Consider the following 26,230-nt stretch of genomic DNA (forward strand, 5'->3'; position numbering starts at 1 on the left):
AGCACTGCGCAAGGAGGGAACGAAGTTCTATAGCGAACTTGTACAAGGTTCCACCCCTGTCAAAAAAACAAAACAAAGGACAAGCAGACAGCATGCATGAGCTAAACAACAACAAAAGACAAAGATCAATAGCAACAGGAATTCAAGTACTTGAAACAACTAATAGTAAAAAACACAAAGAAAGAACAAAAAATGTGACAAAAGCAGAACAATGAGAAAGAATATATAATTAAAGGTCGATAAAATTAAAGGTCGAGTAGAGAAAGTAAATTAGGTTCCTGTAGAAAGTAAAAATTCCTTTAGGTTTTTTTTAATTCTGCATTCTGTGTTTATTTACATTATCCACAAAAAGTTGCAGTTTGCAGGATTGAGGGTGTTGTATTTAGTCCATAAGAAGAAAGAGCGGTGCATTGGAAATGTTTCTCCACAATGTTTCAAGCGTTTTAACTTTGTCGCTCAGGTGATGCTGAAGGTGAGACAGGCCAAGGCCACGCCTCCTCCCCCCACTCGCCGCACCCGCATGCGGCGCACCAGCACGCGCCGCTCGGGCTACGCCTTCTCGCACGCACAAGGATACGGAGACCTGGTGACGTCGGGCCGCTTCCTGCGCCGCCCTGCGCCGCGGTCCTCGGGGTTGGTGCACACGGGCCGCACCACCACGGGCTTCAGCCCCATCGGGCGGTCGGCCGGGTACAGCCCCACGGGGCGGCCGCAGAACGCCAGGGCCCCGGACGTGGAGGTGACCTCGCTGCAGATGTTCAGGACCATCGCCGACCCCGCCCTCTAACGGGCGCCACCGAGGACGCCGGGACCTGGCCTGGGCTTTCCTGGCTGCTTCAAGCTCTTACGCACCACTTTTACCTTTATGTCTCTCCGACAGTAAACAGCAACGTGGGAACAAAGAGAAGATGTTTCGCGTGACGAGAACGGAGCGTCACCATGTTTACAGACCGCCCGCACGGACGTACGTGACCCTGGGAGTCCACGTGCACACCGTTGCTTTTACAGAGGAAATAACTGGCAGAGCCATTGCTTCATTCATTTAAATTTTATACCTTTTTTTTGAGAGCTTTTTATTTTCTTATCTTGAAAGCTGCACGGAGCAGCCTGCACTTTGATGTGTCCCACGTGGGAGATAACCAAACTTCTAAAGGACAGCAAACCGCTCCCTCGTCGTTCTTCTCGTCTGCTTTTAAAGGGCATTTACTAAAGAAATATGTATATTTTACTTCTTGTGCTGGAATAATGGCCTCAAACCTGCAAATCCTGCAAAGCCGCAGGACTGACGCCTCCTTCAATGTCCCACAAGCGGTTGCTGGTGTGGAATAAGTCACATTTCACACTTTTAAGACTTTACAGTTCAAAACGAACCCTTTTAATGAGAATACTTTTGGATTGTGGGATTATACACCCCCCTCTTGGATCTCTATGATGTCCATCTCTCTGTCTTTGTCCTTTTCAAGTGGCTCTTCAGTCCAACATAAACAGCGCAGCAAGGAGAAGAGAGAAAAGATGTCTTTGTTTAATTCTTGATGAGTTTATTTTGCTTTCTTGCCCCCATAACGGATCAAACCATTTATAACCCGAGGGACAGACCTAAGAAACGATCTACCGGGGTATTCAATTGTAGAAAAAGGGAAGAGAGCATAAAAAGCTCAAAGATTAATCATCTAATTGAATTGGACCACAGATTATTCCAGCAGTTGCGGATGAGAAGCTCTAAACAGATGTTTATGTGAAGGGTTGAACTGCGGAGAATACTTCACATCCTTCATGTGCTCCTGTACTCTCAGTAAACCAGATTTTGCACTTTTGCCTCGCTACCACGGCTGTGTCGGATGAGGACACCTGCCTCGTCTCGTCGCGTCGTACACACTACAACGTCAACCGAGTGAGCCTTCAGTCCAACTCATCTGTGCAGCCGTGAACATTCACGTCATCATCCGTGCCTTTTTTTATGTGGCACTAGTGGCCTTTATTGAGAAAGTAGGAATGGGGGGGAGGGCATTGCAGTATAGAGCAACTCTACAAATGGTGCCTGCTCAACCTACTGAGCTGTCTAGGATCCCCATCGGTGCCTTTTATTTTTGGAACCGTCATGTCTGCAATCTGCAGCGATCGTCCAGAAAACACTGAAAAACAAGATCTGTAATGTTTTTATTGTGTAAAACTCATTTATTTGCCTCATCAGAAAGCTTTCCTTTGTGTTGTAATTACACACACACACATATATATATATACACACACACACACACCTTTATGATCTAAACAGGGATGCAGGAGAAGGTTTCTGCACCTCAGTTGAACGGCAATAAAAAAAAAATATTTGATACAGCTGGATTTTTTTTTTTTTTCAATTCACAAACTGTTTAGTTAGCCGTCCAAATTGGTTTAATTTTTAATTGTGCACTTGTGGTATCTGACACACGCCTTCCCCGGGCCTGAAGCTGCCTGTTGATGTGCGACACATCAGGGGGGCCAATGGGACTAATGGGACCCTGTATCTGAACTTCTGTGACTGCCGTACAGAGGTGAACTGAATGTACTTAACGCACCCTGGTGGTGAACCGAAGGTTCTGAAGACTTTGTACGACGATCAGCTGCAACATTATGAGCACATACTAGAGGTGGAGGAGCCCCGGGACATTTCTGACCAGTCGGGGTGTGGAGACAGAGCATGGGAGTGTCAGTCATGTCAGTCCAGGTTAGCCGTTTAAGCCTGGCTGACTGAGCTTATGTTAACCTATAACGCTAATCGATGCATTCATAACATTCACTCGTATGACGTCTTGTCCACATATGAGGCCTGCTGGGTCGCTCAGCTGGTTGTGATCAGGTGTTTTGGGATGATTGTCACACTTTTGCTGAAAGGGTCCTGAAAGGGTCCCACTTGGCTCCAAGGTCCTTCAGCGAGTCCACAGACCAGCCGCCTGCTCTTATCAAGCGCTGTCCTTCTTTAAACTTGATGAAAATATGTTTATTTCTGCTGCAAAGTTAGACATTTTAGCGCAGAGGTCAGTGGAGATCAACTCACTTCTGGCGTCACCCTCCAGTGGTCAGTCGAGGAACTGCGATTCTTCTCAGTTCCACGTTGCCGCTGCAACATTTCCATCATAAAGCCGGCGCTCATACCCCTTTTCCACCAAACCGGTTCCAGGGCTGGTTCTGGGCCAGTGCTGAGTTTAGAACCAGGCTTTCTGTTCCCACTGACAAAGAACTGTCTCCAGGCCAGAGAACCTGGTTCCAAGGTAGCACCAACTCTTTGCTGGGCTAGAGGAAAGAACCGCTTACGTAAGCGGAGGGGGCGGAGTTATTAAGACCAACGGCAATAGCAAGACTGGGAGACAGAGACATTTTCAAATAAGAGACAAATTAATCTGGATGCAGCAAAGCATCATGGGTCTGAGGAGGAGACGACCTTTCTAGAGATATGGTCCACGGAGGTGCTACGTGGACCAAGCCCATATTAGAGCAAAAAAATTGTTGTTGCTTCAACTTTCACGCAAACGCAGCGATGTAATGATGTTGCTCCCCTTAGCACCCGAGCTATGGAAAAGCAAAGCGGTTCTCAGCTGGTTTGCAAGTTGAACGAGTCATGAACCAGCACCAGCACTGGAACCGGTTTGGTGGAAAAGGGTATCGCACTCGACCTGTTGTGGCTGATCAGTGTAATGATTTACTTGTCTCTTCAGTAAACTTTATGCCTGTTTATATTTGGTGCTGGAAGTCTTCATACCACTAACCACACATCTGTTATTCACCGTAGAGCCTTCCTTATGGAAATAGCGAGGGTCGTGTTTTATTTCACTGCATAATTGTAAAACCGATGCTGGATGTTATTTTTAACTCACAATGAAACCAAAGTTTTTGTGGCATTTGTTTGGCTTGGTATTTAATTCAGGTTTGTATTTGACAGGCGGGAATTTTCCCGGCAGAATTTTGGGCAAAACTTTAAGGTAAAAAATGCAAAAATGCATTTTTTTTTTAGGCAAGAAGAAACAACCTGTGCAACGTTGGTCTGCAGTGTCAACGCAAAATAAATCATAATGTGTTGAAATGTCTCTCCGGTACTTTACAAAGTAGACTAAAGCCATACGTGTATTTGATTATCTTGCCATGAAGACCGAGAGGGGTTATTGATAACTGATCGACTTTCTCGAGCACGGCTTTCCTGATCATCATTTTGTATTCTTTTATACCTTCAAGATCTTTTTAATTAAATAAAAAGCTCTGAAAGTTCAACATTGTGTTTCTTGCTGTGTCCATCTGGATATTAAAAAAAAAACTAATCCTGTAATAATAAATAAATCTCTCCATGAATTGAAGATGCATGTTTTTCTGTGACATAATCTGCAATATTGATGGTCAAAATACCAAAAACATAAAGTGCATAAGCCACATTTTAACAGCGACGTTCAATGGAGTGGGTTTCAGGGGATGGAGTCACCCCCTCAACCTCACTTTACCCCTCTCTGCCCACGGGTTTGCTTCTGCTGAAGTCGACGGCACCACCGGGAGCTTCAAACTCCCAAGGTCGAGTAAACGCAGCGTGAGATGAGGATGAAGTAAGCTGAACTAACTCCGATCAAGTCCTGTGATGTCATAACACCAGGTGAATCTGGTGTGGGGTTTATGGGCTGCACCTAGAACACGGTGGGAACTCCCTAAGGATGCTCTTCATCATCTTCAGCTCAGCATTCATCATCCCAGAGATCCTAGTGGAGAACCTTCTCCCAGCTGAGTCTCTCCACCCCCATCTCCCACTGGGAACCCCCAAGGTCGTGTACTGGGCCCACTTCTGCACCTCTAATCAGAAACAACCTTACCACGCTCCGGCCTTCCTGAATCAAGGAGTGAAGAAGGTGAACGGCAGAGAGGTGCAGGTGTGAACACCTCTGCAGAAGCAGAAGTAGCTGAATGGTTTCTTTGTTCAGGTGGCTGCGTTGTGAAAGGAACAGGTAAAATGCAAAAACAAAGAGACGTTTAGAGTAGAAAGAAAGTCTTTTTTCCCCTCTTGCAGGTTTCTGGTGATGATCATTTGTTGGAGAGTATTACTTCATGTTGAATGTCCATCCTCCCACAGCCCGCCCTGTTTATCCATGCAGGCCTGGCACTGGCTCTGTGAGCGGATGGGGGCAGTTCGGGTCAACGTGGGCTTCAGTGTCCTGCCTGGAGGCGGCTTTTATTCAGAACTGGATGCCACATAATCCTCCACGGTCTTCTAATATTAGTGGGTTGAACTGCTTTAACCTCAGTCGCTTCATGAAGTGGATGTGGTCGCCGTGATCTCATCCACATGTTTGTGGACTTTGTACAAACTGATTAAACTGCTGCCAAAAATGTGTTATGAAGGACAATGTGGTCAAGCAAACTGTAATTTGACATTAGTCTTGGGAAACCATGAAACAAGTGTCCTCTAACGTAAGAGAAGATGAGAGGGACCACTGCTCATACTCTCATACTGATGGTATGGGGCGACATTCATGCTTGTAAAATAGGCAGTTAGAACATCTGGAAAGGAAACATCAGTGCTGAAAAGTATAAACAGGTTTTTAAACAACATATCCCATTTATTTATTTGTTCAGGGAAGGTGTTCCATCTTCCAGCAAGACAATACTAAACTGCACATTACACCCTTTACAAAAGGATGGTTTCATGATTGTAGAGTCCGAGTGCCAGTAGCTCCAAGAAACTAAAATCATGGGGTGCATCATCAAAACTATGACAACAAAAAGGTGAGAATCAGGACTGTTGAACAGCTTAAATTTTTTACAGTTGGACAACTTTTGTCCCTAAAAACTCCAACAACTGGTCTCCACAATTCCCAAGCGTAGAAGGAATGGTCATACTATGTGACTCCTTTTAATGGTTTTATTACTGAAAATTGTTAAATATCCACAGGCTTTGACTCTTTAATAGCTAAAAAAAAAGCCCAGAAAACATTTGAATTGAATAAACAATACAGCTGATTAAGTTTGTATTATTTTAAATGTGTAAAGTTCAAAAATACTATCATATGGCATTCATTTGTGCTGATCAAGCCAACAGTGGAAATGAATTTAGTCAATTTTACAACTGTCAGAATATGATTATATGTCTAATGTTAACTGAAATAAATGTTGCACTCAAATTCTTATCTGTGGTTAAAATAAAAGTGAAAGCTTTGTTGCCCTCACGCGGCCGCAGCATCAACATCTACTACACTGATGCTGCCTTTCAGGGCGTCAAAAAAACGGAGATTTCAAACCACTCGTGACAGGAACACTTTTTTCCCAGCATTTGGTTTTGATAATAACCAAACCTTTGTATATGTGCGATTTGTTCAAATTAAGACTACTATATTTAATGTTGATGTTAATTGGTCGCCTTTGATTTTAGGTGAAGTCTGCACACCGCGCGATCAACGCGCTCCGGCGCGCCTTGATCCCATGTTTTCCAGCGGACCGTGAACGCCGCGCCGGGACCAGACTCCCTTCACATTGTTAACGTAGATTTTTATTCTCTTCTGCTGTTCAAGCTGCATTTCTGGTGAACACGCTCCCCGCGTCCGACTATACCACATGAAAACCTCGCCTCCATTTCTCAGCTGGACGGACTCCGGCGTATCGTAAGCTACTTTATTCCTCACACATTTATTCGTCTCAGTTTCAGGGTTGAACAAGGAGCCGGTGGTTCATTTTTCCAGTTTGCATGTGTCAATTTAGTCGCAGCTCAGCCATTATGCCCTGGAGTTATTATAATTATTATTATTAAATTATTATTATTATTATTATACAGGTTGGGACTTTTTTTCATACACAGAGACACCTGCCAGGGTGATTATTAAAGATATGACTTTAGTCTATCTAGGGGGGTGCGTGTTTCCCATGGCTACAACAAGCTTTAAAGGGCTTGTTTGCATTCCTGTCCGGCCAGAAGTGACATAGTATACTGTTAAGCCCTATAATTTTCTTTCTTTTTTTCCTTTTTCTAATTGGCAACTACCTCAGGTGAATTATTAAAACCGGTGGCTGAAGCCTGATTTATGGTTCTGCGTTAAATCGACGCAGAGCCTACGCCATAGGCTCTGCGTCGATTTAACGCGGAACCATAAATCAGCCTTAAGAAAACACGACGGTCGTGACGTCACCCAGGAGGTGCAGGTTCATCCCTCAGTCAGTTTGAGAGCTTCTTTTGTTGACTCAACACCCACCTTTCCCTCAAGCTTGTATGATAATACTGCATGGCTTTTTTTGTGCTTACCCCCACCCCCTTTATCTCTCTTCCACATGGTTCCTGCAGCCTGAGCATGCGGAGGACTGCAGCCCGCAGCCGAGCCCCCACCGCGGGCTGCTGGTAGGGATGCTGCCGCTGTGAAGAGCCGGAGGACGGGGAAATCCTGGGAAATCCTGGGCAAACATGACCGTTTTCAACCCGGAAAGTGTTGAGGAATTTTACGAAGTCGGAGAAGAGCTGGGGAGGTGAGTAGTTTTTATTCCAAGTGCGTGCAAACTTCCCCTTTTTTTCCCATGGCTGAGGGTGAGGCATGAGCAGGAGGTCGGCTGGCCGGTGTGCTGCCATGAGAGCACCTTGTTTTCTCTTCAGGATTGCTGGGATAATGCATGCATGGGTGCAGATCCCGGGGGGGACGGGGGGTGGGGCATGTCCCCCCCAATTTCTGATAAACACGAATTGCCCCCCCCAATAAAAAATACCCTAAATTATTCAAAATTAAACAAATGTATTTTCAGACTTAAAGGTTGAATATGTAGAATATTTATTAAAAATATATTTCTAAAAAAATAATACATCCACGGTGCGTTTTGAGGTGTACAGAATTTTTTTTTTAGAACTGTTTACCACCATAACTGTGTTAAAACATGATCAGTTGGTTTAAACAACTTGTTTAGGGCTCCATATTTCATCCATATATCAATTGATCGTGCATAAAGTAGTCCCATAGGATAAAAGGAAGATGGTGAGAAGAATTTGAGATGAGTAGACACTACATGCCCAAAACCCTTAAAATTATGATTTAGGAATATAACAGTTAAGTAAGCAGTGACTGTTTAGGACAAATAAACAAGAAAGGTAAGCACAATAAATGATTCCCTGTGCAGTATTTTTTGACGAGCCTTTACCAATTTATGGCATGGTATGAGTTGCATATTGGCAAAAAAAAAAAAATTTAAATCACGTTGGTGTCCCCCCCAATCCTGACATCGGATCTGCACCCCTGAATGCATGCACCCTTTTAAAAGATTTCTGCACCTTTGTACTGGAGATTCTGGTCAGCATGGCCACGCCGCTGGTGATCTGAGTCCCCCGGTCCACCAGAGACGCTCCGTGGGACTGAGATCTGTGCAGGGAACTGTGTTGACATGTGTGAGACACCAGTTTGAGGTGATTTGGGTTCTGTGACATGGTGCATTATCCGAAAGATGGCGTGCACTGTGGCCGTGAAAGGTCTGCAATGATGCTGAGGTGTTTTAAATGATGATCAGCTGGTATTAAAACAGCATTAATCCCCCCACCAGCCTGTACTGTTGATACTAGGCAGGATGGATCAATGCTTTCAGATTCTGACCCAACTATCTGACCGGGCGGCGGCTCTCTCAGTTTTGGGGAGCGTGTGTGAATGGCAGCCTCGGTTTTGTGTTTTTTGAGTGGACAGGAGTGTCAGCCGTTGTGCTCTTCGGCTGCTGCAGAGCTTCTGCTTCTTGGTTGCTGCGCGTTCAGAGATGTTCTGCTTCTCAGCTGTCTGTCGTTCTCCTCTCACCTCCAACATCAATGAGACATTTTCATCCAGACTGCTGCTGCTCGCTGGGTGTTTGATCCTTTTTCTGCACTCGGTCCAACAACCATGCCGCATATTTTTATTCTGCTGGATATTGTTGTTGCAGATCCAAGACTTAACAATAAAATCCAGTGCAGGTAAAGGAAATGAAGATGAACTGTGGAACACCTACATGTCCCTAAAACAATATACGATTGTGCTGTGAGTGCAAAATTGTCTTTGCTTTGAGTTTGACATGTCTGGTCTATATTCAATTCAATTTATTTGTATAGCGTCAAATCATAATAAAGCTCGTCTCATGATGCTTCACAACACAAAAAAAGAGATAAAAGTGATCAGATATAACGCATCATAAAATAAAACACAAGCATCAGAAAAATCAGCATCGGAGAAACAGAAGAACATCCAGAAAACACAGTAACATCAGGTTAGCTGACTCTAAACATAGGATTTTTCCTATAGAGGAAGGTTGTAAGCCGACTCTTAAAGGCAGAGAGTGTGTACGCCTCTCGGACCAAGACTGGAAGATTATTCCAGAGGTTAGGGGCCTGAAATTTGAAGGCTCTGCCTCCCATGCTGCTTTTGGAGACTGTAGGAATCACAAGTAATCACAGGATAGTAGGGATCTCTGAGTTCTTGGAGGTAGGATGGAGCCTGACCATTCAGGGCTTTACAGGTGAGGAGGAGGACTTTAAACTCTATCCTGGCTTTTACAGGGAGCCAGTGTAAGGAGGCTAATATTGGGGTGACATGGTCTCTTTTCCCAGTTCTTGTTATGGACTCTTCTCCGTGGCCAGACCCCCCCCCACCGTGTGAGTGGATCTGATAGGCTGTGATTAATTCGACCCATCCTGCATTGTTGCCAGTGATAAAGAGCTGTGCATCAGTGCCTCGTCCTGGAGATTTATTACAGGAGCGGGGGGTTGATAGCCGTCACCGTGCTACTTCACAGGGAGGGGATGTGAATCACAGCCGGGTTCCTGCTTTATTCATCATGTTCGATTTAAAAACGTACACAGACACATGAGTGGAGCTGAATGAAGGCAACCAGGCTGCCTTTTATTGGTTCTTGCAGACTGTTCATCTTTCATCCAGAAGGACTTCGTCAGCTGAATTGACAAAGTCTTGAGTGAAAACTCGTTCAAACCCCCCCGATTGTCTCAAAGTGGATGGAGACGGTGGGTTAGACTGTTCTGGATGTAAGGTGATGTCTTCAGTATTCAAGAACAGGAAGTCTTTGAGAATCACTATAACGTGGAGGACTGAACATCGACACCGCGGTAATATGTTTGAGCCATTTCTGTCCCAGAAATTGCTAAATGATGAAGCGGAGCAGCCAGCGGCGTCTGTGGTTCGGGTTTGGGCTCGTTTAGTTATGAAACCAAAATGTCAAAACAGGTGGTTCTTGTTTTTTCCCCTCTCGACATCATGTCTGAGCATGTGTTGGAACGTCATTGCATATAGGGCTGGGGATCCATTCAAATGTTAAGAATCGATTCGATTCCGATTCTTAAGATGCAGAATTGATTATCAGGATTTGATTCAATCCGATCCGATTTGGGTTGGTGTTATTAAAACAGTTTTTTGAGCTGTTGCGTGAATTATATGATTGTAGTTATGCCACATATTAAAACTAGTATTATATTGAGATTCAACAGCAAGTATTGGCAGCTAATGATGCTGTAAGGACCAATCAGCTCCAAGAATGCTGATATAACTGTTTTCAGAAATATCGTGTGGGTCAGAATTATCAAACAGATCCAGGGCAGCAAACAGAGGCCGTATGAAATCACTTTTATTTTTTCCCATATTCTGTTTTTATTTTTTCCATTTTCTGTGTTTTTCGGTTTTTAATTTTTGAGAATTTGGTTTTTTAGCATTTTATGCAAATGTGACCCCCAAAACTTTTCATAATTTTAAACATATTTAAAGGCAAAAACATGGCACCAGTTACTCTCGTGTCCAACAAAACATTCCTTTTTTGGGCATAAACAAAAAAAAAACAACAAATAGCAAAACCAATTGTAATGTAATGATGAAAAAAAATCGCTCTTTAGACATACAAATCGATTTTTAGGAATTAATATGGGAATCAATTTAGAATCAGTTCGATTTTAATCAACACGGGCCTAATTGCATAATAGTAAAGGTGGTAATAATAACACGAGCAGTAGTGCATATTTACTTGGCGTTGATCACAGATTTTGGGAGAAAAAGGTGGAAATGGATCTTTTGAGTTCACGGTTATCAAAGTGACTCATGCAGTCAGTGTTGGTAATAATCAACCTGGGGGGGGGGTGACCCTGCCATCGCCGGCTCACCGTGCCGCCCGGTAAAAGACACGATTGGGGAGCTTTACGTAATGGGATTGAGTTTCTGTCCCTGTGAGAACGATATTCTCCAGTGCCAGACCTGATCCTGCAGTTGGAGTCATGTGCATGTGGAAAGCATGTTTTGCATCGGCTTAAAAAGACTGGCGCCTTGTCAGCTGCTGCATCTCGTCGCTGGGTTTCAGTCTTACACCCACATTTACATACACTCGTGTGCAGCCGATGGAGGGGAAGCTCAAGAGGGAAAGACATCCTAGTCCAAAGTTTACCAATGTGTTTTTGAATTTTGCTTCTTTTCTATCTCCTCAAACTGCAAAAAAAAACCCAGTTTGGACCTCTGAGTTATCCAACCAGGGTAAAGTTGCATCATTTTTGTCATTATTGTTTAAAACAAGCGGGATTCACAGGAGAAAAGGAAAGACGATGGCGGTCACGCTGCGTTTACACACTTCTTTTCAGGCATTTTTTCTTTGTTTTCTTTGAGATGCTTTTACTCGGATGACCTTTGGCTAAGGCAGAGTTGGTTAATCATGAAAGCCGGTCTGTCTGTTCATTGGCAGCGTGACCTGCATGCCTTAAACACAGAGAGCCTTTTGATGGGACTGTACTCCACCGCTGACTCCGTTCAGCTGGACTTGGACCGCGGCCCGTATATGTTTTGGCAAAACGTGGAAAGTGGGAAGTCGTCCAAGCGGTGACTCCGTCCCGACACTGATCTCGCCTGCTCGGGAGCTGCAGGACGGCCGCGCTGCTTGCTGGAGCCGAGCATCTAACCCTTGTTAGTGTTGAGCATCCAGAAGGTTTAATGAGGAGGAGACGGCGCGGTGCAGCTGGAGAGCTGCTTCCCGGTCTGAGGAGGCGTTTCTGCTCAGGTGTGTCTGCAAACACAGCCTCTCTAGAAAATACGCCTGATGGTCTGTAAATCTTCTCAAAATAGTCTTATTTTAAATAGAAAAGCTCTGCAGAGGGGGGTCCACGTCACCGGAGAGGCTCTGTGTCGCCACGCCGTCGGTTAGATGTAGAAGCATCAATCAGGCTTTACATGTTTATGAACCAGGAAGGGAAGCATGAAGGTTTATCAAAGTACAGCCACTCGACGCACCTTTGCAGTGTCTGACTATAGTTATGTGTCCAGTAGTGTTGTTTTTGTCAGCCTGTTTCAATTCTAGTTTTAGTCTAGTCTTTGATTCAAGCTATCATTTTAGTTTTTATTACGGTAGTTTTAGTCACGTTCATACTCCTTTTTAGTTGTGTCAAGTTTCAGCCGACTAAAAGTCTGAGTATTTTAGTCTTATTTTAGTCAGAATTGTCCAGGACCATTTTAGTCTCGTTTTAGTCAAAGATTGTATTTAGCCAAACCCATTTTACAATTCACACAATGTTATCTTATTATTATATTATTGTTACCTTATAGACTCAAGAATACATTCATTCCACATACAGAAGACTCTAATTTGAGTTTACAACATATTTATTTTTCCACTTTTCTCTCCATCTTTTTCTTTTTCCACGACACATTGGGTTTTCTTTTCCACGTCTATGTAGGAAAGTGTATCCAAAGACGGTCTCTTCTTCTTCTCCCAGCCCCAGAGAAGATCCCCGCGTGTTCGGCCATCAGTCCCTTCCTCTATGTAACTTTGTTTTTAATTGACATGAACCTAGAGCTCTGCGTTAACGGCATCAGCCTCTAACCTGCAGCTGCATCTTCTGGATCTGATTCCCCGCTGCAGCGACTGGGATTGAGGACGTGACGTCACCCAGCAGCAGAACTAAACCAGAGAAACTACTTAAAACATGAATATTAAGGATCTTTGTTAGAACATTTCGTCTCGTTTTGGTCAATGAAAATGAGTTTTTATTTTGTAATCTACACTTTAGTGTCGTTTTCATTCATCTACAATATTGCATTATATATTTAATTATCGTTACCGTCACATGACCAGCATTTTCGTTGCGTCTCATCTCGTTTTCCTTAGGTGATAAAGGTTCATTGACGATGACATTTAGTCATAATTTTTGTTGACGAAAGCAAATTTAGTGTCCAGTTTATACAACAAAATATAAATAGAGCGTAACATGCATGGCACCATCCCTAAAGCCTATTAATTAATGTTACAGTTTGTTGTTTTTCTGCAGATCTGCCGTTATTCTCAACCATTAGTCACCTGTTGTCTTACATTAGGTGTTAATATCAACCCACTCAGCTGAAATAAGTTTGATTGGCATGATTCCCGTCAGATACCAAGGACGGAAGGGTGATAATCATAATAATCTGTGGAGCTACAATGAGTTCAGTTTAGCCCCACACGTCGATAAATGCAGTTAAGGGGCTTTTTGAGCATTTTCATTTAGGAAATAACAGCGTTTCCCTCATTAAAGACAAATACGAGGCTTGTTTTGTGTTGTGGATTCAAGGTCACCACCTGAAATATTACTGCTACAAAAGCTAAATATCAGCCCAGATTATCTGCAGACTCCTGTTTTATAGTCTTGAAATGATTCAGAGTGATCACGTGATCTTGAAACAGCCAGCGTGTGGTCCCCGTCATCCCTCGGCGGGCTCGTTTGGCGGTTATTTATGCATGTGCAGTAACGCAGGAGACCCGGAGAGCAGGAACTCAGACGATGCAGCGGGTTGAGATTATGAAGAAACTGTCCGTTCCAGGTAAATGCTTCAGCGGCCAATTTTGCCTCAGTCTTTTTAGTGTCCTGTGCTGTTAAAGGGCTCCTGACGGAAATTGCCTCTGCTGCTGGTCTCCTCAAAGGGCTTTTGATGCTCTGGCCACTTCTGTGCTCCAAAGCTGCTGGCATCTCAGAGAACCCCCCCCCCCGCCGTCAGTTAAAGGGTTTGAAGGTTAAACGGTGGCGATGTGGCGCCTGACTATCGGGTAACGGGCAAAGAAGCACCGGTGGGACCCCGGCTTCCCCCAGGTCTAGATCCTCGATATGGTCATTCGGTTGCATATGTATGACATCTGTTCTGTATCACAAAGCTGATCGGCTGAGCGTCTGCAGGGTAGAATATGGCGAGCAGAAGCGAGATTCATGAAAATAATCATTCTTTGCTCAACCCCCCCCGATTCTCTTCTAACCTCTTTATCCTCCGATTAAACCACAACAACTCCTGAGTGAACCAAGCCAATTAAAATCCAATATGGACCAGCGGTTCTCAGGTGACTCGGCTCTTGTTGTGTGGGGGGAAGACGGAAATCTGGGACGCCGTTCGAGCTCACAGAGCGTCGGCGGCGAGGGGTTCGCTGCGAAATCCATATTTTATGGCGTGTTTTTCCAAAGCTGCAACGAAACCTCCGTCATATCAGAGGGTTGATGTTCATACGAGGATGTTGGTAATCTTTTTAATCTGCCTGTAGTACCTCGACACGAGAGTCCAGGCGTACTGTTTACTCAGACGAGATGAGTTTCTTTCTCTTGAGATGCATCATTTTATTCGAGCCCCACTTACTCAGCCACTTTCTGCCCAAGGTAAAAAAGAGAAACAGAGAGAAAGATCACATTTAGCGACTCTTGAATCCACTTAATATTTGCTTTTCATCTGTTCCAGAGGCCGCTTTTACTCTTTCCACGTCTTTGCAGCCCTCTGCCTTTATCATTAGTCTGAATTAATGTGGCCGCTGTGCGCTTCTCTACCCTCCTCTTGCATCCGTGATGTGTGTGTGTGTGTGTGTGTGTGTGTGGTTTCCATTGACAGAGTGGGGGGGGGCTGTATTTCTGCAATGCAAATGAGCAGAAGCGTTAAGCTGAAACGGCATTTGGGTTATTCCTCCCCAAAAATCACCCCAAAGACCAATTGCCATGAATATAAAATGGGATTATATGCAAAACTTGGTAGATTTGTGATGTAGATTTAGCTGCTTTTCTTAATTAATTAATTTATTTTCTTTAATTTGTGGCCTTCAAGAAGCCGACAGCCGTCATTGAGGCTCTTAAACTCTGCCGTGTTTACTACAGCAGCAGGCTGTGACATCCTTTTTCACACCATCCAGACAGACAGACAGACACTGACCTAGATTCACCCCCCCCATCCCAACCTCATCCCACCCCCGCACCCCCGGTTGCGTTATTCGCTGAAGGAGAAGCCTGGGTGGTGGGAGCGGCCGGGTTCAAGGCCCGTCACTCACCAGCCCGGCTCCTCCCCCGGATGCGAGCCTCCAGCTGCAGTCAAGGATGTGCTCAGCCTCTTGTAGTCGGGTTTCACGTCAGGTTTGGTAAACCAGCGCTAATGGAAAATGGAAAGATATGACAGATTTATGGTGTTTTAGTTCTTACTTTTGAGTTACCGGCTCTGATGTGTTAATGTTTTCATCTTGTCGTAAGCTGCTGCGTCTTCTGGCTGAGAGCAGCAGAGAGGGACGTCAAACCACCAACCCAGAGCAGACAGCAGCAACAGTCAAAGACGAGAGCATCTCCCGTTGAAGCTCGTACTTTTCCAAAGGACTAAGATAGATGGGAGCCCGGTCTCAGGAGGAAACAATGGCATCATGGTAGAAGAAACTTATGAAAACCTCTCTCGCTGGGCTTATGAGGTTACATAAAATAGTTTGGATTGAAAGTGTACGTGCACGTTTTTGCATTTCATTTCAAAGCTGGCCACGTGAGCTGAGGATTGTATTTATGGACCAGGGCTGGGGATCGATACAAATGTCAAGAATCAATTCGATTCCGATTCTGAAGATCCAGTATTGACTATCAAGATTTGATTCGATCCCATTCTGATATTGATTTGGGTTAGTGTTATTAAAACTGTTACTGTATGTGAGCTGTTGCATGAATTATATGATTATATAGTTATGCAACTTATTAATACTGGTATTATATTGAGATTCAACCGCAAGTATTGGCAGCTAATGATGAAGGACCAATCACCTCCCAGAATGTTGATATAACTGCTTTTGTGGGGCAGAATTATCAAACAGATCCAGGGCAGCAAACAGAAGCCGTATGAAATCGCTTTTATTTTTTCCCACATTCCGTTTTTATTTTTTCCATTTACGATCTTTTTTAATTTTTGAGAATTTGTTTTTAGCATTTTATGCAAATGTAACCCCAAGACAGTATATAAAGTAATGAAATATAAACATATTTAATGGCAAAAACCTGTCACAAGTTATTCTCATGTCCAACAAAACATTCCTTTTTTGGGCATAAACAATTTTTGAATTTTCAACACAGGCCTATTATGGACATTATACAGTAAGAAGCTCCTGAGTCGGAGGAGGTTATGACGCTGAGCTCATAACTGAGAGATGTGTTTAAAAAGAAAGGTTTGAGCTCAGAACGACGTTGTTTTACTTGAGATTCCCTGAAAGCAGCCTTGTAGGGTTCAACGTCTCCTCCTCCTCCCCGGCTTGTGGATGACGTGACGGTTCCAGTCACACTCTTCAGGCTGAGAGAAGATTACAAGTCAAATCGGATTCATGGTGAATCGTCCTCGAGGAGCGTAATGAGTTACTTTCAATTAATACGCGCGGCTGATGGAGGATAATTGGATCTCCGCCAGCTCGGTTGGCAGATAGATGTGTGTAGATGTGTGTGAGGGCTTGTGTTCGTTCGTCGAGGACGAGGCGCCATCCTTTGTGGTCAATTAGTGGAGATCTGAAGGCAGCCGAGTGGTGGATCTGAGGCTCGGAGAAGGTCAGGGGAAGACGCTTGTTTCTTACCTGCATACTAAAACCTTCAGTTCACGAATAAACAATGCTGAAAACAATTACTGCTTAAAAGCAGAAAACTCAAGTCAACTCCTGGTTTCACAGGATTAGATGACGGACACGAGTGGAAAGAGGTTTTGGTGTGGTTTGCACCTAAACCTAAACGTTCAGCGAGCATATTTACACAATTTTTACGCAACATGTCACTTAAAATTATATTAAGCCGCAGCTGTCTGCATAATTAGGGGCGTGGTCTTTTGAGTGACAGCTACTTTGTAGGTAACGTGTCAAACGGTGACTTGGCACTTTCAGTGAACGTCTGAGCTGTGAATAAGGATGTGCAAGGAAAGTTTATTTGTTTAGGACATTTCATGTACGAGACAATTCAAAGTAGGGCTGTTCGATTAATCGATTTTAAATCGTAATCGCGATTATGTAATTAGAACGATGTTAAAACGTGAAACTCGTAAAATCGATTTTTCACTTTTTTTTGATACCAAATTAATGATTGATGGAAATACCTCTCAATACCTGCGACAAGTACCCCATCGGAGAGGCTCTTTAGTGTAGGAGGGGTGTTGTAACATGCCACCGGGCATCCCTCAAGCCAGATGCGGTAGACCGGCTCGTGTTCCTTGCAAAAAACTTGCAAATGTGAATAGCAAATGTAATGAGTGACATTACACACCTCTACCTCCTTCATGGGTTGCATTATTATTTAGCATGCAAAGACCCAGTTTAGTTTAATAAGAAAATGTCTTGTTTTATTTAATTGGAAATATAACTTACTGTATGTTTGCAAGTGCTGATTTGCTGATTTGTTTTTTCAGAGATAAAACTTTATATTTTATTATATTTTTTAAAACTTTTTTTCAACTTATTTAACAGAGTTTTGCACTTTATTCATTCATTTTTGGTTTAATAAGAGCAAAGTTTGCACTTAAAGCCCAATGGGGCAAATGTTCAATAAAAAAACAGCAATTTGAAATCATTTCTTTGCCTTTTGTCAATTCACAAAATAATCGTAATCGAAAATCGGATTTTGAGAGAAAAAAAATCGAGATTTTATTTTTGGGCAAAATCGAACAGCCCTAGTGTCTCGTTTATAAAACGTCTCTGGTTATACGTAGATTCCTAACTCGCTGTTCGGCCTCCAGCTTGTTGGAGCAGCTGGCTCCTCTTACTGACTTCTAGGCCGGCCTGGACTCTTCCAGATTAACCTGGACTCTGGTCCGGACTCTTCCAGGTCAACTTGGACTCCTCCAGGTTGGAGGGTGGATTTCTGAGGAGCCTCAGTTGAACCTCCAGCAATCCTTGTTCCTGCTCTGCTGTCAGTAGAGACGTCTAACCTGGAGATGGACAGATTTAATCAGAACAAGTATAACAACATGGCTGCAGTTGTTGTGGGTTAGAGTAAAGGTTAGATGGGCGTGTTACACGCAGCTGCAGGATTTCTGATTAACTGGAGTCGACGGCTGTGTTTCCTGCCAGAATGGTGTTGCTCTTAGAAAAACACCCTTCAGCTAACGTCTCAGAGGGTTTCAGTTCTTCTTAGACGGCCTGAGGCGGCTCACGTTTCCGGGCTCCTTCCAGGCAGATTCCAGGTTTTCAGAGCTTTCTACCAGCCACAGAAAAATATAAATCAATTGATATCTTTTATTTTGAACATAAGCACAAAAAATAAAAATAAATACATAAAACATCAGAAAAACACATCAATAACATAAAAAAGAACAATAATAATCACTATATAATAAATGTACCATCGTAAACAAAGTAGACGAGAATTAATAAATATAATAGCAAATGTGTTGAAGTAAAAAACTCCTACCCCTTGAACTCAATACTATTTCTTCCAGTTGGACCCTCGTTATTAAACATGAAAGAAAAGAAAAACCATGACATAGTTAAAGGTTGCACAAATCAATAGTACAATATACATTTTGGCAAACCCGATTATTAATCACCTGAGATAGTCAACCTTTCTGATAAAATCTTATTCTGGCATTTAAATGACTAAACTCAAATGGAGGAAATAATGCTGTTGTGTCATAGCCATGCAGATGAAGTACATTTGTTTGGGAAATTTGAAATCAAAACATTAAAGCAGAGGAAAAGTAGATCCACGTACATCCAGCTGCCTCAACATTACTTCAAATATCCTAAGTTGTTGGTTGTGTGTTTTGTTGAAAACTGTCAGCAGAGTCATGAGTCAGCATGTGTTCTTTAGTTCACTGTAAAAATAACTAATTTATCCGCTGTATGAATACATAAATCTATAGTTTCTAAGAAAATGTAAATTCTGTGTGTTGTTAAGCTTCGGTCTGTATTCACGGGAGTCTGGTTTCCTTGGCAGCGCCGTCCTGGCTCTTACTCGGCTCACTTCTGCTTTGGGATCACCTAAAGAAAGGCTGAGACTCTGTTTACCGAGAGTTAATGTCAACAAGGACAGACTGGAGTTGAGAAAATGTGCTTTTAGTTTTTTTTTTTTTTATTCCACCAACTGTTTGAATGTCATCCCCCGTTCAGAGATCGTCTTTATAACAGCCGGGTCAGCTGGGGTGGCACATGGCAGCGTTGCAACTTTCTCCGAGTCATGATGAGTAACCACCTCGAAACCTGCTGAATGTCAGTTTCGCCAGACGTATAGAGGCCTTGTGTAAAAGGAAAAAGGAAAAACACGCAGAAAATAAAAGAGGAGATGATGGATGGAGCAGCTGAGGCGCTGGGAGCCCCCCCCCCACCTCCTGCTACCATCTCTTTAGTCGTCAGAACAACAGTCTTGCACTCCGCTTCATTTGTATTCACAGGCTGCAGCTTGGCTTCTTCAGTCGTCTGGTTCCTGGTGTTTTTAACAAGCGTGTTATTATCGAACAAAGCAAAGTTAACTTTGATTAATTTGGTGTCAGTAGCATCTAAAGTGACAACATTAAAGACAAATGTTGAAAATGTTCTCATTTTCTTTGAGTTTGACAAGCGTTTATATGCGTTCGCTGTGCATCCAATAACACCCGGTTAAAATGAGATGCAGCAATCGTATAAACACACGTATGAAAGCATGTTTTATTCAACACAGCAGCGATCTTTCTACCCAGCATGACAGCAATGAAGTGGTAGTAAAGAGATATACTTGGAGGGAATTACAATGCTACCACGAGGAGCAGCCACATTTCTCATTTATTTTAACTCAACTTAACTTAGATCGAAAAGCTGATTTGGTCCCGATTCTCCTCCTTCTGACAATCTCGACGTCTCATTCGTCTTGATCATGACGTGAGTAGAAACGGCGACTCTGAACCGGCCGACATGTACAGACATGGATTATTTCAGCTCTTTTGTTTATTGTCTAACATTGTCTGCCTCATTTATTTCTTAACAACATTAAATGCTGAGTATTAAAGTCAGAGATGAGAAGAGTTCATAATCGGACATAATGAGATTTATTATCAGGGAACAAGTGCGTCATTTTCATCCAAAACCCCAGCAGCCTCTGCTCAGCGACTCCAGACGGCTCAGACCTTCAATCTTGATTTCTCGTATTAAAAAATGTCTTTTATATTATTGTTTTAATAAGAACCATAATAAACTGTAAATCTGGATAACACAGGAAATCAACCGAGGTAATAAATGTTGGTATTTCTCTGTGGGCGATGCATTTTCTCTGTTTTGGTTTATTTAATTTAATTGTGGTGAAGACTGGAGATAAAAACTGGAGAGTTTCTTATTAACCAGTTATTCCCTCTGTCTTTTGAAACAGAAGTATTTTCAGGATCTGCTGATTCATCTCGTCTGTTTGTTAATAAGGCACGCAATTTCGTATGAACAAACTCAACTTTAACAGCCATTTTAATCTCAGTAGCTCCATTTTTAGGGGCTCAAAGGTATTTCGACACATGGCGGAGGCAGTGTTATTGTCTGGGGATGTTTTGGCTGTTTCAACAGTTTCACTGGTAGGAGTGGGCAAAATATCGATATGGCAATATATATCGCGATACTTTGCCGGCCGATTCAATATCGTTACTCAAAATTTGAATATCGTTTTTTTTTTTTAATGTGTTTTTTTTTCATTTCGTCCCATGAATTATCACTATCATCTGATGTACGTGCAACTCGAATTTTAAGATGCATAATGCCTTTTACAGTTTTCAGTGAACTATGTATAACCTTGCAATATTTCGCAAAATTTGGATATCGCAATATCGTATCGTAATGTGGATCGTATCGTGAGGTCCTTGTTTATCGAGGATGTGGCTGCTGACAGAAGTATCCTGATGACTTCTCAGGTGTACAGGACCTTTCTCTCGGTTACATTCAGGCAAAAACTCTACAAAATGGAGCTTCACAGTGAAAATGAAAAAACGGCCTTCAACAAACTCCGGAGCAACTCAGGACTTTTTCAAGACATAAAATGTGGTGGATTTAGAGAAGGTATGGGAAGCCATTTCCAGGAAGGATTTTCATCCCAGCAGTAAAGAATATGTTTACATTCACCACCACTAGGGCTGGGCGATATGGACCAAAAGTCATATCTCGATATTTTCTAGCTAAATGGCGATACTCGATATATATCTCGATATTTTTTCTGTGCCTTAATTGGGGTTTTCCCCAAAGCATTATAGCATAGCATCTCTGTTAGCTTCATTTTTTTCTGAGGCAAACCCTTAAAAAAACAGTCAGTTTTAATACAATGCCTCGTGCCAAATGTCACACAGGTTCCTTTATTGACAGAGGTCTGCACAATATCAAAATGTATAAAACAAATGAAATAAAAATAAACTGCCTGCATATATAGAATAAAAATGCTTCTTGAATAAAATAAAACAAATATCCCTTTCCTGCATAACAATTAAATTAAAATACACTGCAATTAATACAATGTAGACAGTAACAGGCAGACTTTTCCACTGAGGTTGACAGTTGTGCAAATAACAAAACATTTGTGCAAATCTCAAATAAAACATTCAAGTCAATTTGTCACAAAATAAGCTATATCAAAATCATTAAAAAAAAAAAATGTTAAAAAAAAAAATAAAAATTTAAATCGATATAAACGATATTGTCTCGTACCATATCGTGTTTGAAAATATATCGATATATATTAAAATCTCGATATATAGCCCAGCCCTAACCACCACGTTGTTTTGTCTAAATGCTTGTGAGCTGCTGGAGATGCAGGAACCGGCCAAACTTGCGTATTTTTTCATGTTTCATAATTAAAATTCAGTTTTCTTTGAAAGTGAATGCGGTGACATACAGATGGACTCCTCCACCCGACGCTGCTCGCGGCTCCGCCCACCTCCTCTGTTTGTTTGAGGGACAAAAGTGATAATGACGGCCGAACATCTGCTTGTGACGATCGGCGCCTGATAGATTGGAGCAGACTGAGTGAGCAGTGACGGGGGATTGGGAGGGGGGGTTGGTTTATTGGAGGCCCTAAAACAGCCTTGAAGGATGCCGGGAGCTTCACAGCTCATCGATTTAATGTTGTGCCATTATCTCAGCATGACATGTTCTTCAGGAACATTAGTGTGCACAAGCCTAAAATAAGCATTTGGAGTCCTAACGGGAACCAGTGTGATATTCATGTCCGTGTATTGATCTGATCCACACCCTTTTCTGTTGTTGGGTCGTAATATATTTCTGTGTTTCTGTCTCTTTTCTGGCCTCGAGAGCACGAGCAAACCCCCCTGAGGATGGTGTAATAAAACCTACACCTGTCGTCCTGTTCGAGCACAATGCATCCATTGTTTGCTTGACTCTGAAACGCCGGAGCAGGGTGACGTGCGTGACGTCCCTCTGACACGTCTGCAGCACAAGGACAAACACTGCCGCCCTCTCGTTTAGCCTCCCGTCAGCGATCTGCGAGTCGTCAGTGATGCTGCTTGTTGTTTTGAACGCTCAGGCTGCAACTCTGCGTGACCCCCTGACTCGCGTCTGACAGATTACGTAACAGCCCTGAGTGGAAAAAGTCATGTACCTGTAGAGTGCACTCGGATGAATCCCTCTTCGCTAGCAGATGCTAAATAATAGATGTCGGTGTCTCCGAATATGTCGTCTGTTTCTCGAGCGCTGATGTCTTAACTAGGCCTGGGGATCCCTTCAAATGTCAAGAATCGATTTGATTCTTAAGATTCATCAATTATCACGATTTGATCCGATCCAATATCGATTTGGGTTAGTGTTATTAAAAATGTTTTTGAGCTGTTGCATGAATTATATGACTGTGTAGTTATGCAACATATTAATACTGGTATTGAGATTCAACAGCAAGTATTGGAAGTTAATGTAACCCTGGATTCACACTGAAAGCGCCACAGGCATCATAGGCGTCCGGCTGCCATTCATTTTCTATGAAAACACGCTGCGAGAGGCGTCTGAGGCCACCGAGGCATTGGAGCCGTCGGGAGCAGCGCGTTGGAAGTGTCCAGAGCTTCAATATGAAGTTGAGAAATCTCAACTTTATACAAATGAGCAGCGGTGACGCCGAGGCAGCGTCCAATCACAGACCGGGATTCCAGAAGCAAGAAGCCTCAATGCACATTGTACTTTCGTGTACACACAAACGTACACTCATTCACATGAGCAGAGCTGTGCACTAACAAACTTATTTTATCAGGAATTAATATATTTCATCCAGCAAACTGACATTTTGGCTGATTTGACTGCCGTTTTTACCTGAACTAAATGTTTTTACTCATGTGAAACACGTAACTGTTGTTTTAGGAGCTGGATGGTCTGACTATTTCATTTGCTACATCAATCCAACACAAAATCATAAAAAAAACGTGTTTATTAATCACAAAACACAGTTTAAACATTATGACCAAATCCGCTACGACCCGGTGTGTCAGTGTTCACCGCAGACAGACTGCAGCTTCACCGGGACCAACGACTCTGATGGTTGCTGTTGATCCAGGACCAAACTTGTTAAGGAGCATCAAACTCACTCTTTTCTATGCGGAAATAACCCCAAAATATAAAGAAGGCTTCCCAAAAATGGATCTATGGTGAAATAGGAAACTGAAGATGTGCACGCTATATATAGATTTGTGTAGACTATATGCACTTTGTTCCCTTCAGTTCTGCAGCGCAGCTTGAAAGCCACTGCAAGCGTCGACAGGCTTTGGCAAGCAGCGCGATGCAGGCGATTTTTGACGCTTTCGGTGTGAATCTAGGGTAAGGACCAATCACCTCCCAGAATGCTGATATTACTGCTTTCAGAAACATCGTGTGGGGCAGAATTACCAAACAGATCCAGGGCAGCAAACAGAGGCCATATGAAATCGCTTTTATTTTTTACCACATTCCGTTTTTATTTTTTTCATGTCTTTTTTCGGTGTTTGATTTTTTGAAAATTTGGTTTTTAGCATTTTATGCAAACTTAACCCCAAGACAGTAAATAAAGTAATGAAATAAAGACAATTTATTCTAATATAACTGAAAACTGTAATGTTTTCATACTTTTAAACATATTTAAAGGCATAAACATGGCACCAGTTATTCTCGTGTCCAACAAAACATCCTTTTTTGGGCATAAACAAAAAAATACCAAAAGTTATGTGTATGAAATAAATAACTAAGAAATAACTCAAATATGCCTTTCAATATCTATTTTAAAGTGCAAAAAAAGAAAGAAATTGCAACAGCTTATGCAGTAAATAAATCACACGAATCGATTTTTAGGAATTAATGAGAATCGATTTTAGAATCGAAAAATCGTTTTTTTTTTCTTTTTTTTTAACACAGGCCTAGTCTTAACAGAGACGTTGTTGTCAGTGCAGTTGTGCCATGTTGACCAGATGCTTGTCGGTTGTCACAGCGTTCTTAATATTGAATTATATTGTTCTGATAAAGCCCTTAACACGTGCATAAACACTTTCACACATGGCGCTGACACCCACCCAGGACTATCTACCGCGCTCTTCCTTCCTCCAAGCAAGCGCCGGTTCCTCTGCTCAGCCTCTGAAAGCTGTTGCCATGGCGACCCTTCCGCTGTACACAATGGCACGGCGGTTGCATAATGTTTTTCTGCCGGTGCAGCTTGTGGCCCACACTAGCGCTGCGTGGGCCGGGAGTACTCGCAGCCTGCCGCCCACACCTCGCTCCGTGCTAATGAAAAGCCCGGCCTCACCGGGGAGTTTTCACGCCGAGTCGTGTCGGACGGCAGAGCGCCTCGGAGCGTCTGTTTGCTGCCCCGGCTGCAGATGCAGATGTTCCTGACTTCGCTGTCATCTCTGAAGCTGCTCAGATTACCTGCATGACACCTGTTAAAATCCCCCCCTTTTTTTTCCTTCATAATTTTGGGATAATTAAGGAGATTAAGTCAGGATGGCTGGACTCTTCCTACTCCTCCACATCTGGAGGAGCCAGTTGTTCGAGCATCTAGTTATGGTGTTTTTGGTATATCCAGATGGGCAGAGGCTTTGGGACAGATCCAGGACGAGCTGGAGACATCATGTCCTCCAAAGAGCTGGAGGAGGTGACTGGGGAGACGGAGGTCTGGGCCTCCTCGCTCGTGCTGCTGCTTCCCAGACCTGAACTCTGATGAGTGCATGTTGATGGATGCATGTGTTAAGTTTAGAAAAGGAGGTATTATTCTACTTTTTCAAAGGTTAACACAGTTTTCTCAGGTTGTAATGAAATGTCTGTGACATGTTTTGGTCAAAATATCACAGGGATACAGCACAACATCCCGCTTTCAACCACGTCTTTAGAGCTCTGTTCCTAGCAACCAGTTTTAGGGGACGGAGTCAGCAACTCTACTAGACTAGGCGTGTTCCCGTCAGCTCGCTGAGCAACATGGGTGCGCTCCGTACGAAGGAAAATGAGCTCCAAAAACCGATGGGTCATATGACCAAATTGTCATATGAAAGTTGTATTGTAAAGTTGCTTTCGTCAACGAAAATTATGACTAAATATGACTAATTATGACTAAACGAATACTAAATCAATCAACCTTTATCACCTGAGGAAAACGAAACGAGATGCGAACGAAAATGCAGGTCAGGTCACGATAACGATAATTAATTAAATATATACCGGTAATGCAATATCGTAGAGGAATAAAAACAAGACTAAAATGTAGATTACAAAAAATTTTTTTTTACTAAAATGTGTCTTCATTTTCGTTGACCAAAACAAGACGAAATGTTTTAACAAAGATCCTTAATATCCATGTTTTCAGTAGTTTCCTCTGGTCTAGTTCTGCTGCTGGGTGACGTCACGTCCTCAATCCCAGTCACGGCCCGCGGGGAATCAGATCCAGAAGATGCAGCTGCAGGTTAGAGGCTGATGCCGTTAACGCAGAGCTCTAGGTTCACGTTGATTAAAAACAAAGTTAAATAGAGAAAGGAGCCGATGGCCGGCCACGCGGGGATCTTCTCTGGGGCTGGGAGAAGAAGAAGAAACCATCTTTGGATACACTTTCCTAAATATACGTGGAAAAGAAAACAAATGT

General features: G+C 42.9%; 2 protein-coding genes across 2 annotated transcripts in view; both read left to right on the plus strand.

The window, feature by feature from the left end:
• The window catches only part of LOC133451502 (probable phospholipid-transporting ATPase IM), a 49,119-nt gene extending 44,877 nt beyond the window's left edge, over positions 1-4,242 (plus strand). Inside the window, exon 27 of the mRNA XM_061730616.1 lies at positions 461-4,242. Coding sequence (XP_061586600.1) covers positions 461-787 — 327 coding nt within the window. The 3' untranslated portion in view covers positions 788-4,242. The remainder of the gene's footprint in view (positions 1-460) is intronic.
• A 2,225-nt stretch (positions 4,243-6,467) lies between these two features.
• dapk1 (death-associated protein kinase 1) overlaps positions 6,468-26,230 on the plus strand; it is a 96,687-nt gene continuing 76,924 nt past the window's right edge. The window contains exons 1-2 of the mRNA XM_061730617.1: positions 6,468-6,608; positions 7,283-7,461. Of these exons, the coding sequence (XP_061586601.1) occupies positions 7,400-7,461 (62 nt within the window). The 5' untranslated portion in view covers positions 6,468-6,608; positions 7,283-7,399. The remainder of the gene's footprint in view (positions 6,609-7,282; positions 7,462-26,230) is intronic.

This window comes from Cololabis saira, chromosome 9 (genome assembly GCF_033807715.1).
Source record: "Cololabis saira isolate AMF1-May2022 chromosome 9, fColSai1.1, whole genome shotgun sequence".
Taxonomy (NCBI): Eukaryota; Metazoa; Chordata; class Actinopteri; order Beloniformes; family Belonidae; genus Cololabis; species Cololabis saira.